This window comes from Schistosoma mansoni (genome assembly GCF_000237925.1).
Source record: "Schistosoma mansoni, WGS project CABG00000000 data, supercontig 0180, strain Puerto Rico, whole genome shotgun sequence".
Taxonomy (NCBI): Eukaryota; Metazoa; Platyhelminthes; class Trematoda; order Strigeidida; family Schistosomatidae; genus Schistosoma; species Schistosoma mansoni.
Genome location: NW_017386064.1, coordinates 101,252 through 117,229, shown reverse-complemented (window position 1 = coordinate 117,229; position 15,978 = coordinate 101,252). Strand labels below are relative to the sequence as shown.

General features: G+C 32.6%; 1 protein-coding gene across 1 annotated transcript in view; it reads left to right on the top strand.

Annotated features, from left to right (window-relative positions):
• Positions 1 to 15,978, top strand: part of Smp_176310 (nAChR subunit, putative) — a gene marked incomplete at both ends in the record, with an annotated part of 76,605 nt that overhangs the window by 35,840 nt on the left and 24,787 nt on the right. The window contains one exon of the mRNA XM_018795220.1: positions 11,637 to 11,810. Coding sequence (XP_018646986.1) covers positions 11,637 to 11,810 — 174 coding nt within the window. The remainder of the gene's footprint in view (positions 1 to 11,636; positions 11,811 to 15,978) is intronic.

Genomic DNA, 15,978 nt, shown 5'->3' with positions numbered 1-15,978 from the left:
GTGTTAGGACTGCAACTGGTCAGTCTCTAATTGGCATATGTGCATACTGTGCGTATTGCCTCGATATAGCCTTGATTCACAAGCATGATAAGCAAAGATGGATAATGGCTAGCAATGGAATCCAGGACGCGCGTTTCGTCCTATTTGGGACCAGTTGCAGTCCTAACACATCGATGGGAAGATTCAAACAAACAATACTAAGTGAATTTAATACAAAGTGAATTTTAAGAATATTTTGCTCAATTAACTCTGACCAGGTTTTATAGTAACGATTCCAAGACGAGATAATTCAAGAGAATGGCTATGTTTTAGACATATACATTAGTAGGATATATCAAACTTAGTAGATTTATACATCATTTGAAATCAAGAAATTAATTATTCATCAGAATATAGTTCAAAATGCTTTTTGGTGTAAAAATAAAATAACTTCACAAAAGTCATTATCATTAACTTTAAGCCTGTTAAACAGAGTGTAATTAATTCTGATTCTTTTTAATTTGTATTAATACAGTCATGATATGCAAAGAACAATTGTAACTGATACTTTTGTGACTTATCAACAGATGGATTCTATCATATGATTATAATCAATGTAAAAAGTAATGTAGTCGATAATCACTTGTTTAAATCTAAATTTAATCTGAACAGTGTTACTTACTTTTCATATCAATAAAGTTGCGTTTGCTATCTTGATAGTGAAAAGTATACTTATTCAATATATTTAAAACTACAATGCTGTTTTTAATACTACCAGAAGTGTTAATTATGGTGGTATTTTGGTGTGTACTACTGATGTCGATAGATATAAGTAGTATGTATCCTCAATCGAAAGTGAAATACCTGGAGGGAAAAGGTTAAGATGATGAAAGAAAATTGAACGATAACAGAGAATAACTGATATGGAAAAGAAAGAACAATGAATTCTGAGAGAATTGATAGGCATTTTGCAAACGATGTATTTACTGTATGGTTTTTATAAGATATTCTGTAATTTTGTATTCAAATGCATTCGATTATCCCCACTTGTGTTCTTGTTCAATACAGTATGACATACTTATTACAGATTTATTGGCATGTCAAAAGTAAATATCAGTAAAATTGATCTGAAAAAACTTCCAATTTCTTATAAACCTCTGGCTGGTTAATTATGATCTAAATTGATTCTAATAAAGAGATCTATATTTAGCACTTTATTTATCCTTTTCTTCAGTTATATTTCATAAAATATAAATGTAATGCTCGGAATATTAATTTAAAGCTATAACACATGTACTCTTACATTCAATTTATTAACACTATACAAATCTATTGTCGGTATATGCTCAACTATATCTAACAAACTAAATAATAATATCAGAAAAGGGGGTTGCTAAGTTTCGTGGATTGTTTGAAGTTAGACATTAACACCGTTGGATACCGGCCGGCTCAGTGGTCTATCGGTTAAGTGCTCTGTCACGGAACTGGGTTCGAATCTCGCGAGACGGGATCGTGAACCTGTACTGCTAAGGACTCCCACAATAGGACGAAACGGCCGTTCAGTGCTTCCAGATTTTCTATGGTGGTCTAGATTCAATTGACTCATCATCTCAACTATATAAATAATAATAAACATTTTGTAAGCACAGAGAATGAAATATTTTGATCAACCTCCTAATTATTCTTTATCTTCTTATCATCCAACTGAATCACTTCACAATTATCGGTAATAACAAACTAAATCTCTAGCCATAGGGACAACCATCTATTAACAAACAAAAGAATTTCTGCAAATCACTCTTACTTCTTTGTTATTTACTACACTTGTTCTCATATTGATATATATATATATATATATATATATATATATATATATATATATATATGAAATGTCAAGCTATCAGCTATACAAACAACTATACTAAGAATAATACAGAAAAACAACTAGCTCGAAACTTTTCTATACATCATTCAATTGATGTATTTCTTCTTTTTTGTATTCGGTGTGAAATATAAAATGAAAAATGAGAATTGAGTATATACTATTTTGAATAGGTTGAATTTTTTGTTTCGTATAATATTATAGAATTTCATGACAAATGTAAATAAATAATTTTATTCTCGGTCTATTGACTGAAAAATTATGAAGAAAATATTTTTTATTTTATTTGAAAAAAACATCAATAATAAGTCATTTATATATATAGATGAAATCATGAATCGATTGAAGCTAGACCACCATGGAAAATCTGGAAACACTAGACGGCCGTTTCGTCTTAATGTGGGACTCCTGAGCAGTGTGCATCCACGAACCCGCCTCGCTAGAAATTAATATAGTTTCCCTAATATAGAACATAGTTTATGCATACTATATGGATCTACGAATAAAAATTGATTGATATATGTTTAGATAGATAAACAATCAGAAGGGGTTTTGTAGAGATTTCAATGTTTTCATAATTGAAATCATGAATCGATTTAAGCTAGACCACCATAAAAAATCAGTCCTTCCAGGTTTTCCATAGTGATCTAGCTTCAATTGACTCATGATTTCAACTATGAAAATAGATAAATATATCGCAAAAGCATATGAAATCATGGAAAAAAACTTCAGTTATCAATGTATCCATCAATTGTTGCCTCATTGAAATACTTAGAGTGCATTCTGTATCTGAAAACTAAGTGCTGAAAAAAAACTTTTTCACAGGTTTTTAGATTAACAGGAGATTATTGAGAATAAAGCTTAACGTTAAAATTAGTTTTGTCACCGAAATCAAAACTAATATCAATTGTTACTAGTAATATTTACTAATTCACTTTTAGTTTAAGCTATCACATTTGAAAAAGATAAGAACAAGTCGACTCTTGAAGTTTACAAGTAAAGCTGCCTAACTGAATTTATTTTAAAATGAGATTTTCAGAAACATACATTACTGCAAATGAGTTGTAATGAACAAGAACACGGGTGGGGTAATTTGAATGTATTTAAGCACAAATTACAAACTATCTTACTAAAATCTGATAACCATACAGTGAATAATTAATTTGCAAATTATCAGTCAATTGACTCAATCATGACTACTTCTTCTGTAAATATCAGTTCATCGTCTCCGATGATTATTGTTCATGCACTTTCACACCAATTGCGCTTCGTTCTCATTCTTTCCTTATCGATCTTCTACTAAAATACATTCTATGCCTGCCCATCACCATATACTACCTATGTGGATATAAGTAGCACACACCACAGAGTGACTAGAGTTCAAGTTGTTCTGATTCCAGCTCTAATTACTTTCTCGAGATTTTTTTTTCTTCCTTGTTTTTAGTGATATGACAAAGACCTCTATCATTTTTTATTCCAATTTCATGTTTTCATCAAGAATTTACGTTTTAATAAAGTTTTGAGATTACAGATTTTATAGAAATCAATTAAAAATGATTATTTTAACACCTTTCACATTATTGGCTTTCTTTATATGAATAGTATACACTCGTTTTTAATTTCTTTATAACACATTATTAAACATATAAAAGTATAAACAAATAATCCATATGATCTCTAATTATGCTATTATTTCCAATTAATGACTTCTTTAATTGGAAGTACTTTGGTTAATCGTTGACAAATGGGAACATATACTAACTAACTCGAAACTCCATCATGTTTCTATGTATAGTGAAGTCATAAACTGATTCCATTTCATTATTTCATGATAATTAAATATCCTTCAGCTTTTTATAGTAATTGTATGACTCATTAAATCTAATCACTGGTGGTTAATAATTAGCAGCTAATTACTCTACTCTACCGAATCTTTTATGCAAGTTAAATTTTTCACAGTTGAAATCATGAGTCAATTGAAGCTAGACCACCATGGACAAACCTGGAAGCACTGGATGGCCATTTCGTCCTATTATGGGACTCCTCAGCAGTGCGCATCCACGATCCCGCACCCGTGAGATTCGAACCCAGGACCTACCAGGCTCGAGCCAGAGCCCTTAACCGATAGACTACTGAGCCGGCATCCAACAGTAAAGATATTATGTCAAAAATATAATGAACCTAGTGAATATAAACTGAACCATTCACTCATATGTTCTTAAGCATATTTGCTTGTGTGAGACTGTTTTTTTTACATTGCCTACTTTATTTACTCTCAATGAATAGTTGCCTTATCGAAAAATAAATTACACTGTCTAAAGATACTCAATAGTGTTATACCTTTTTATCTCGACCTACATTTAAATATCATTTACGTAGAATGTGGACTCCACACGATACTAATATGGCAGAGTTATTATGGCAACATTTCTCACTGTGACAACGTGTTTGAATCACTCGATAAGTGCCGGTTGTATCAACGATCCATATGCACCTTTCTGATGTATGCCACCTAGAACGGTACTATAGTTCAGAGCTTCCTATTAATTGCTTCTGATCACTCACATGTATTGAAACATGATGCACAGAATGCGAGTCACCTACACTGCTGACAACGTTGTCCATCGACTGATAGGTTTCAATCATAGCTAATGATTGGACAAATATCTAATTGGTTACCACTTAATGACAAATCAACATGAACATATAAATTCATTATGGCTTAGAAAAGCAGTAGACACATTCGGACGAACACCAAACTGTATAAAATGCTGATAAAAAAAAACTAAATTTTCAAACCGCTTTATGTTAAACGTATTATTTAATTATTTAACTTATAGATAGAACCCAACTCAGCCTGTAGCTCTTCTAGAGTTACTGGCGGTTCGAAACCCCGGTAAGGGAGGATTGTTGGTTGTGGATTCGGCATCCCAATCCCGTAGACAAAATCTTGCTAGAAAAATCGCCAACCAGATTAAACAAATTCAACCATTTAAACTCTGCCCTGGGATTTAAAGGAAGAATTGTGATGCCTCAGAATAAAAGCCGAGATCCTTCGAAAGTCACGAAGCCTATGCCCCTCCTAACAACCAGAGCAACGACTAATAAAGGTACACGGAACGTCCGGACAATGTGGGAGACCGGAAGGACCAGTCAAATGGCTATGGAAACGAGGAGAAACAAGTTGGTAGTACACGGAATCAGAGAAACCCATTGGATTCAAGCTCGACAGCAAAGACTTAATCCAAGTTACGTCCCGAAATCACCCTTTTATCCGATTGACTTGTACAACTATGTCATTCATAAATCATTTATTCGACAAGTATTGCAAGTCACACTTCGATATCTAAGGTTTAATCAATTCTTTGGTGAAACATTTGTGAACAGGGAACTTTTATTAAATGATGAACTTATTCCTTTTTTATCGCTTCTAGAAAATTTAACGCACAACATTTAAGTGTAGATTATAGTATTAAAACAAAATTCCATTTTTCAGAATATTTTTTTAAGTTTTTTTTCAATATTTTTTCTCATATCACAGATAGTCATCTACGTTAGTTTTAATTTAAGGAAAAAAGTTTCATTGGGAGGTCACTCCATATCACTGAGAAAACATATGTATCTATATATATTGTACTGAAATTCTGTTTTCATTAAATGTAAAAGAACAACTCATGTTGGATGGTCAAAAGAAGCCAATAGATATCATACAATAGATGATATTTCTATGAAATAAATTGACATTATTTTATATATTTTCGTTTTTCGAATAAATAGAGTTAGTTTATTTTTTGATATATAATCTAATCACATTTCTTTTTAACGTTTAAAACCATTACATAAAATCCACCTTCAAACATGAGAAACCCTTTCCAAATTGAAAGCGTACGAAACAAAATGACGTTTCAATTAATGAACTATATAGCTATAAGTAGAATACATAATAAGTCATATTCATGAAAAGTTCATGTTTCTTTGTATTGAAGGTGAGTTTCAATAACGGGATTTGTGAATAAGTGTAAAATACTTCTGGTACTCTATGATATCATGTGGTTCATTCTATCTCAAGTTATCCATGAAGATTATGATAAGTTCTTTAGTTCTCTAAAGATTACTGATTTACTATTTGAATAAAAAATATACAATAGCTCATCAGTAATGATTAACTATTCACTTTCCAACACGTAGTTACATATGAATTTAGTATTGTGGAATAATATCTGAAAATAATCAGTTTTTCCACTTTAAATGTTTTATGATTATGTCACTAAAGTAGAATTCATATTCATACTTTTCGAAATTTTGATCTAAATAATGATCATGAAATGGTTTTAACATTTTATATCGAAATGTAACTTAGTTTCTGAGTAACACATCATAACAAAATAATTCAGAAAGTTTACTGACAATATCAACAATCATTTTATATTGTAATTCATAATAGCAATTAAGATTCAATAGTTTTCGTTTATTTCAAAAATTTTATAATAGTCACGATAGTATGTACACTACACTGTTAGTAAACTACACTGTCTTTCACTTTGTGAAAATTTTTATTTTCCTTTTGATGATATGCGGAAAAGCGATTTATCAATCCCGGCTGGAATACGTGCTTTCTGATTGGATTTGCTTGATACCACCATTTGAAGGTTTTGATTACAAAGGGATAGTAGCTAATATCTACTATGTAAATATCAGTTTTTGTGATCTAACATTCATTATTATTATGTGGTTATTATAAAAACATGCAATCCAACTAGTATATTGATAGTTGAAACATAATTTTATTGAAGAAAACATTCGGTTTTTCTTAACTATTCGTATAATGCATGCATAATATGCACACGTGACTTCAACCAAGACTGAGCTTAGCTGGGAGGATAATCAGTGTACCTTGCTTTCAGACATTTTACAAGTTGATTCCAATCTATTGTAAAAATGTTTTTTCAATAGAACACAATGTAGTTAGTCACAGTTAGCACTAATTAATTTTCCATTTGATTTGCTTTATTTAATACTTCTAGATAAGAAGAAACAGGGTGCAGATTAAAGCTATTTACATGCTAGCAAGGAATTTATGGCTCTCAATTTATCTTATTAAAGACTCCTCAGCTGCGCATACCTGCATCTGACTGATTTTTTAACCTATTATTTTTTGTTCAAATGTCAACGGTTTATCCACTAAATTACTGAATGCATATGGTCATTGGTTTGTGTGTGTTGTAGTTATTGGCATAAGGTTCAAATACTAATGTATATATCAACAATGAGATCTAAGTAATCCAGCTAAGAAGTCTCAAATAGAACAAAAAATTTGTCATGAAGTCCACGCTTAGCCAGTAATCAACTTCATTCCATACAACGTGTCTTGTCTAAAAGAATCATAACGAGTAAATTAAACAAAAGATCAGTAAACACTTAAGCCTGGATTATGTTAATGGATGAAAAAGCACGCAAAAATAGTATCGAATAAATTATGTTTCAGATGTCAGTACACTATTTGAATTGCATGTTGTTATGATAACCGCATAATAATCATAATTGTTAGATTCTAAAAACTGACATTTATTTGGCAGATGTCAGTGCAAAAAGTGATTCACCTCAAGATTTACGATAGTGGATAATCAAAAATATGTTTATATCTAAGAAAAAAGGATAGAATAATAGGAATTTGTAGAAAGATTTTCAGGTTAGCTAGACGTTATAACGACTTTTCGTCTATTTTAAACATACGTTTTTGAAATGAAAATTGAACTAAACCAAAAAACTGATTGAAGTTAAAAGTGTGCACATTGAGTCCGGGTACAATAATCTAAAAACATCGTGCTAGTTATAAACGATAATAATCAGCATTTTTATTATTTTCTTATATGCTGTGGTCATATCTTCATTGTAAAACAATGCAAAACTGACCTAAGTAACAAGTAGATTGATAGACAAACTATCCGATAGTCTGTTAACGATTTGATAATAACAGACCTCACAATGTGAGATGACATTGCCATTTAGTCCTTCTTCAACAGTTCGTGTTCAGCTTTGATATAAACTCAAAGGTTGATATAAGCACATATGAGTAAACGTTCAAATTGAGATAAAATCTTTTATGAACAAAGTATCTCACCAATGTTTGTATCCAGACAAAATAAACAGTACTTCTGATAATAATTTGTTCATCAAAATCTAAACAACAGAAGATCTCAACATACATTATTTCATCTTAAAAATAGTAAACAAAATGGTTCAAAAGATTGAAAAAAGAAGTATAACAGAAAAATATTTATTTATTTTGTGAGCTATAATTTGGTAAGTCTATGAAATTTAAATGTAAAAGAAATATACCGTGATTCTAACCATTGGTTCAAACACACTTTTCTAAATTTTCCAATCAGTATATCAACCCACGAAATTGAGTAACCATTCACAAATGTCTTCAGTGAGTTGATATCTCCCAACAGACCTGGTTGAAATCCATTGGTTACTGCTTCTCACTAGAACTCCAGGAAATACCTCAACCAGTTGAGACTTTAGCGTTTAATCTCTTTTTTGCAATTAAAATATCCCAGTTATCAGACTGATTAATTAGCATGTACTTAAAATACTTGTTAAAAAAATAAGCAAATATATTACTAATAAAATACAAGTCAATTCGTTATTACTCGGATACTGTGTCCAATAGTTGAAGATATAAATAGTGGAGTTTAAGGATAATTTAGAATATTTGAATTTAGTTTGTGTTACGATACACTTGATGACCACTCCATGTTTCTATGTCATATCAAAAGATTCAGTTCATGATTTTTATCAAGTATAATAGAAAGCTAATATATTTTCTGGTAAAGGTACTTTGAGATAAAAATAAAAATAAGTAAATTATACTGCATATTTCATACGCTTTAATTTTTAATATGATTGGTTATACTTACGATTATCTGCAATCATCACTATTTTTTAATAGTTTGAAAATATCTGAAAATGATGTGAAGGAAACAAAAGTGGTTGCAAAGTTTCTGTCGTGTTACTTAGTCACTTAGTTACTCCTGGTGCCCTACGTGAAGAGGGATAAGCTCGTTACTAGCATTCTCTATCCGACTCTGTCCTTAACAGTCTTTTCCAGCTGCCCGTCATCCTTCTGATATCTGCTTCGAATTCCCTGGCCTTCCTGTTTTCCGGTTCCCTTCAGGATTCCAAGTTAGCGCTTGACTCGTGATGAAGTTTGGTGATTTCCATAATGTATATCCAATCTATCTTCAAAGTCCTTTCCCAATTTCCTCTTCAGACGGAACCTGGTCTGTTCTCGACCATGATAGGCTGCTGCTGATTGTATCCGGTCAACGGACATTGAATATCTTGCGTGGACAAATGTTTACTTGTACTCTCTTGATGATGGTTGTGGTAGTTCTCGAAGTTTCAAATCCGTATGGTAGAACTGTGTTGACGTTCGTATTGAAGATTGTGACTTTGATATTGTTTGACAGTTGTCTTGAGTTTCATATGTTCTTCAATTGTAAAACAGCTGTTGTTGCTTTGCCATTCCCCACATTTACGTTTGCATTAGGTCCCCCTTGACCAGATACATGAGAGATTCCACATCATCCAGAGCTCCCACATCAAGTGCAACTAGATTTGTGTTATCCGTGTTGTATCTGAGGATCTTGCTTTTTCCTTTGTGTATGTTGAAGCCTACGGATACAGAGGCTGCTGCTACACCAGTTGTTCTCATCTCAATTTGTTCGTGTAAGCAGCCTTGTCTAACTCTAGTCCTCATATGGAATAAATATATCAGCTGTCCTTCATGCACCACTCTACACTTTAGTCCGTCGTATGAATTCCGGATGATATTGACGATCTTCTCACGTGCTCCATTATGTTGAAGATGGCTCCATAATGCTCTAACACCCACATTGTCGGAAAGCCATTCTGATTTCTTCGAATTTTGGTGGAGTGACGTCTATAGGAATGTCTGTGTGTGCTGCTTTGATGTGTGGTGGGTTCAATGGGGTTGGTCTATTCAAGAGTTTTTTTTGGTGTTCTACTCACTTGTTCCTCTGATCTTGAATCTCAGGGATAGGAGTGCTTTTTCTGTCCTTGACCGATCTCTCTGGCTTACCATATTTCCCCACTAGTTTCTTTGTTGTGCCATATAGCTGTTTCATATTTCCTTCCCTTGCAGCTTTTTTCACTGCCACTACTATATCTTCCAGTTATATCTGCTTGTCGGCCCTTGTTTGCTTCTGTGTTTTCAGTTTGTGCCTTCACTTTTTCTGTTTTTGCTCGACTGTTATTAGTTGCTGTCTTCTTGTTCTTCATTTCTTGGACATTGTCTAGGGTTTCTGTAGAGATCCATCCCTTATGATGATGCTTCATATGACACAGAACCTCCTGGCAGGTAGAAGTTAATGCTTCTTTGATTCTTTCCATGTGTTTACCCCAGTCGTTTCTTCTTTCAGATCTCGTAAGGCTTAGAACCTGTCGTTGAGAATTATCTTGAATTCGTTGAGTTTATTAGTATCTCGAAGAAATACTGTACTGAACCTCTAAAAAGCTGTTTCTCTAGCCCCCTAGTGTTTCTTTAGCTTCAGTTTCATCTTGGTAACCACCAGGTGGTGATCTGAAGCTATGTCAGCTCACCCCTTGGTTCTCACGTCTTGCAGTGACCTTATGAATTTTTACTGATGCAAATATGATCGATCTGGTTCTCCGTGATGTGGCTCGGTGAGACCCATTTAGCTTGTGGATGCATTTGTGGGAGAATATTGTACCATTTTGTTGAATGACCATAAATTTGAAAATATTTTACCATTATCGTTCCTTTCTCTCACTCAGTCCATGTTTCCCCATGATATCTTCATACTTGATGTTGTCCATTTCGACCGTGGGGTTTATGTCTCCAATCAAGAGACATGATGTATTCCAATGAATTTCGATTTCACTTTACATCAATCATCATTTAAATAATTCCTCGTTCTGATAAAAGAACGTTAGTGTTTACACTTGAGTAGTGGATTGTCTTCAAGATAATATTGATATTTCATAAAGACTTAGGAGTACATAAGGTAGTTAATAAACATTATTAGACAGAAAGTAACAAAAATTGAACATTTTTTGTATAGCTGAACAATTTAAAAACGGGTACACAATAGAATTAGCCTGAACGTAACAGATATCACTGTATATAAATATTTCCAACGGTCAGTGGTTCGTCTAGAGAGCTAAAATTTCTAAGTTCCGTCAACGGTGGAGAGACCTGTGGAAGAAACGAAAGAAAGAGCGAATTAGTTATTCATTGTCCTTTGATTTTCAACTGAACCTCGATCGATATAAATTTGTGAACAATACAAGGAAAATATATTTCAAACCTTTTTTTAAACAACCGCAAAATCTGAACTAGTTTGATAATATTTCAAATTAAACAAATGTTTTTTTTATTTACAACGACGTTTTCTCTTATTGCCTCATTTGTCTATCGATATCTACACAAATACTCATTGCTACTTTAAATCTTAAATCTCGCTCATCGAAAATGTAATTATTTAGTGTAACCCTTATCAACGAATTTATATTTTTTTAGCATTCGAATTGTTTTTATGGAATTTTGAAATTTTAGAAATTATATTGTGAATTTCAATTCATAAGCTGAATTCAATGAATGTGAATTAGACAATTTTCATTGTCAATAAAGTATATCTAGTAATGCATAGTTAAACTGATAGAATTCAATTTTAAGTGCTAAATGAGATATTATTTCATACCTAATGTTTTTTTTCTTCCAACTCAGCGCTGATGAACGCTTAGAAGAACGGCGAGAATGTGCTGTTAGAGTTGATCACAATGGTGTGGTCGAATGGCATCCAATGGCAATTTATAAAAGCACATGTCCTGTGAAGATCAAATATTTTCCATATGATAAGCAAGTCTGTTACCTTCGCTTTGGACCATGGACTTTTGACAGGTAAGAAACGAATAATGTATATAAATTCGTGAAACGAATAAATACTGTCACTAATATGGGAATTGTGAGACTGTTTAGCAGTTGTTCAGCCTGTTGATTACATTTTATTTCGAGTCAGGAATAATTATGCATCATCCTAAGCTGCAGCGACACGGTCAAATATCATTAACAGGAGAGAAAACAAAAAGTTGGGATAATAGTAGTCTCAATCATTATAAGAGAAACAAGACATTTATAGAATACTGTCCATGAACAGAATGAACTCTAGAGATAAACTGCAAAATAATATAGAAGATGACGACTCAGAAGAAAATAAAGATTGAATGCATCGAGGCCATTGTGACCAATTTTCACGCAGCTCCCACAGTTTCTCCGGGGTTTAACCGCGGTTATCACTCGGAAATTACAGAGTGGCCTGTACCAACCGGCACTGCTCAGTTCAACAGTCAGTGACTAACCCTTTTACAGAATATTCTTATTCAAGTCAAAACTGAGCATCGATATATGTGATAGATGAATGTGTTGTTTTATCAGTATCATGATTGATATAGTTGGCTAATCACAACTACAGACACAGGTCTTCTTAATTACGGATACACCATACTTTTTATACTCATCATGTATCATCATCTAAACACTACACAACATAAATTATTCACAATTTAAGTATTGCATCTTTAAAAAAATACAGTTTCTTCAGAAACGCTCGTGATCAGGTCATTAATTAAAGAGGCAGTTGTTTATATAGTCTATTTCTGATTTATTTCAGCTTATGCCTCTAGAACTAATGACTTCCTGGCCATATACTGACATAATGACTTTCACCTAAACAGTAACTCAATGATCATGAATAATGACAGTGAATTATTTGTGCTCATCAGTTCAGTGAGTTTCTTCAACCCGATTAAGCAGTCAAAAACAAACGCAGAAAGCGGTTAATTTCCCTATTCTTCTCTATTCAATTTAATCAAAAAAAGTATGATATTATTCAATAAAAACAACCATACACCAACACATAAATATACCATCACGTACATGACTAGGCCACAAGCCTACTTGTTAAGATTCTAAGGTCAAACTTCAAGCACATAATTACTGACTGTAAGGTATTTTTCAAGTAGTGTCAACTTCATATTCCATCAGTAATATTAGGTAACCTAATTCATTGTAATGAAATAGTTTTCTACTGAAATATGTTTTTGATTCAGATAACTATATGATTGAATAATGGTAAATTCAAAATGATGATGTTCATCGAATTTACTACCTAAAACTGTGTACTAGATATCAATATTAACTAGTTTGATTTGTCAAAATTAATTGTTGAATTTTGTCATATTCTGCCCGTAGAAACTAGACATTTTTCAGTGGAATCCAGGACGCGCGTTTCGTCCTGTTCGGGGCTCGTCAGCTGGATGTACCTGCATCCTAGAGTTTATGCTCATCCTGAGACTCGAACCCAGTACCGTTCGCTTTATCCATTTAGATACTGAGTCCTGATAGCCATCTGCTTGTGCGATGGGGTGAAGTTATATTCACTTGGTGTTTTTTACTCGTATCCTCTCATTGTTATTTAGGACTGCAATTGATCAGTCTCTTGTTAGTATATCTGCATCCTGTGCAGACTGAAGACTGATCACATAGGACGAAACGCGCGTCCTGGATTCCACTGTTGGCCACTATCCATCATTACTTATAAAGCTTGTGACTTCAGGCAATATTGAGGCAGTCCACACAGGAAGTACATATGCCAACATGAGACGGATCAATTGCAGTCCTAAATAACAATGGGAAGATACAAGTAAACAACACCAAGTGAATACACTTTTCAGATAATAATTTACCCAAAAAAACACAATTTTTAATAGTCTCATTCTCTAATACTCTGTGTGATAAAAGCAAATAGGAACTAGCTATTTATTATGATAAATAAAGATCAATATATACAGATATAGAAGTCAGATGGATTATTGAGATGTAACTGATGATAACCCAAATACAATCTGTAGGATACAGAGTTATTTCTAGTTAAAAAAAAAAGAAAGAAGAGAATACAGTAGTCTATCAGCCAACACTATAATAATTATGGTATATTATGTCATTAAAAATAAAATAAAACCTTATTGCATGTTATAGTCTATTTATAGCTTATATACGAAACAAATAGTTGATCTTTTTTTTCCTATTCTATATATGATACAAATAAACAAATCTAATCTATTAACAGTCTAGGGGTTGGATCAGTAAACTAAATCAACTTTAAAAAAACTATAGGCTAATTATAAAAGATAAATAAGTATTTGTTTTATTCGTGAATAAATTCAATAAATAATTGAACAATATAAATTAATATTCACTTGATGATGTTTAATTGTATCTTCTCATTGTTATTTAAAACTCTTGTAATTGATCAGTCTCTTGTTGGCATATATGCATCCTGTGCGACTTACATACTTACGCCTGTTACTCCCAATGGAGCGAAGGCAGACAACCAGCATTCTCCAACCCACTCTGTCTTGGGCCTTCCTTTCTAGTTCGATCCAATTTTTGTTCATTTTTCCCATGTCTGTCTTCATTTCTCGGTGTAATGTATTCTTTGGTCTTCCTCTTTTCCTTTGACTTTGGGGATTCCATGTGAGGGCTTGCCTTTTGACGCAGTTGGTTGCTTCCCTCAATGTGTGTCCTATCCACTTCCAGCGCTTTTTCCTGATTTCTTCCTCCACTGGGATCTGGTTTGTTCTCTCCCAAAGTAGGTTGTTGCTGATAGTGTCCGAAGTATCTTGTGTAGACAACTGTTAATAAACCCCTGTAACTTCTGGATGATGGCTTTCGTAGTTCTCCACGTTTCCGCCCCATACAGTAGAACTGTCTTGACATTTGTATTGAAAATTCTGATCTTGGTGTTGGTTGACAATTGTTTTGAGTTCCAGATGTTCTTCAGTTGTAAATATGCTGCTCTTGTATTACCGATCCTCTGCGAACTGCCTTGATATTCCCTGAAGTCATTAGCTTTATAAACAAAGATCAATTAACTTAACTGTTGAATAAACTATTTGAAAAAAAGAAAATTAGTAACACTTTATAGTATAAAACTTTCTGATTTATAATTTCTTTAAATTTACAGTAAATTCACTTATTTTAAATTAAAAGTAATAAATATTTTATAAAATAGTTAAGATTTGTGAAATGATTTGAATTAATCAAAAGAATATTCTATCAGAATGATATGCATTAAATAGAAGTATTATGTATCCTTCAAATGACTGAAGTCGTAGCCATCCAGATGAAGAAACTGAAGCTATGCGTACAAAAGAAATATCTCCAACTCCTGCTTCTCCCTTGGCCAACCACAAGGCCAATTAATCAATAGTAATCTTAGCTATTGGATGACCTAATTTGACTATGTACTTACGACCTTTCGTAGTCAAATGTAATTGTCTCTCTTATTTTTATTAACGAATCTTTGTACTATTATTATTATTAGTTAAACATCATTATTAATCTCCCCTATACATGATTCACTTCGCATTGATCCCTCCTTATTACGTCTTACTAACTTTTCACACAATTTAGTCTTCCACTTGATCGAATAGTAATTGCACTATCATATCTCTCTCACCCTATCTGACCCATATTTATTCTGACCACAGATCTTAAATTTTCACTTAATGTATATACAGATTCAGGTTAACATTCTATGAGTCATGGTGAAGAAGATTTGTAGCTCAGGTGGATGATTTTGATGGAGTTTTGTTCTCCATGAATCTCTATGAGTCGTATCAACATCAACAATTTTATTCTATTTCGTTCGACAATCCCAAATTTTAATCGCTGAAAAATTTCCATCATATTAAAACACAATTATATGAAGAACGAAGAATATTCTTTTCAATAATTTCTCATCAGGTTCTACAATTATAAATCCAAATTATTAATCCATAAAAAATTGGCCAAGTTTAAGGCGGAGTACATCAATTTAAGAAACTGTAATATGTGAATCAAGGAGTGTTTGCGATATAATATAAAATCGAATCGTTAATGTTGGAGATGACTAATATGAAGTGTTAACTTGAATCAGTGAAATAAAATAGTAAGATAAATGATCAGAATATATATAGTTGACATGGTGTGAGATAGAACAATGGGATTACAAATCAGAAATTATGTA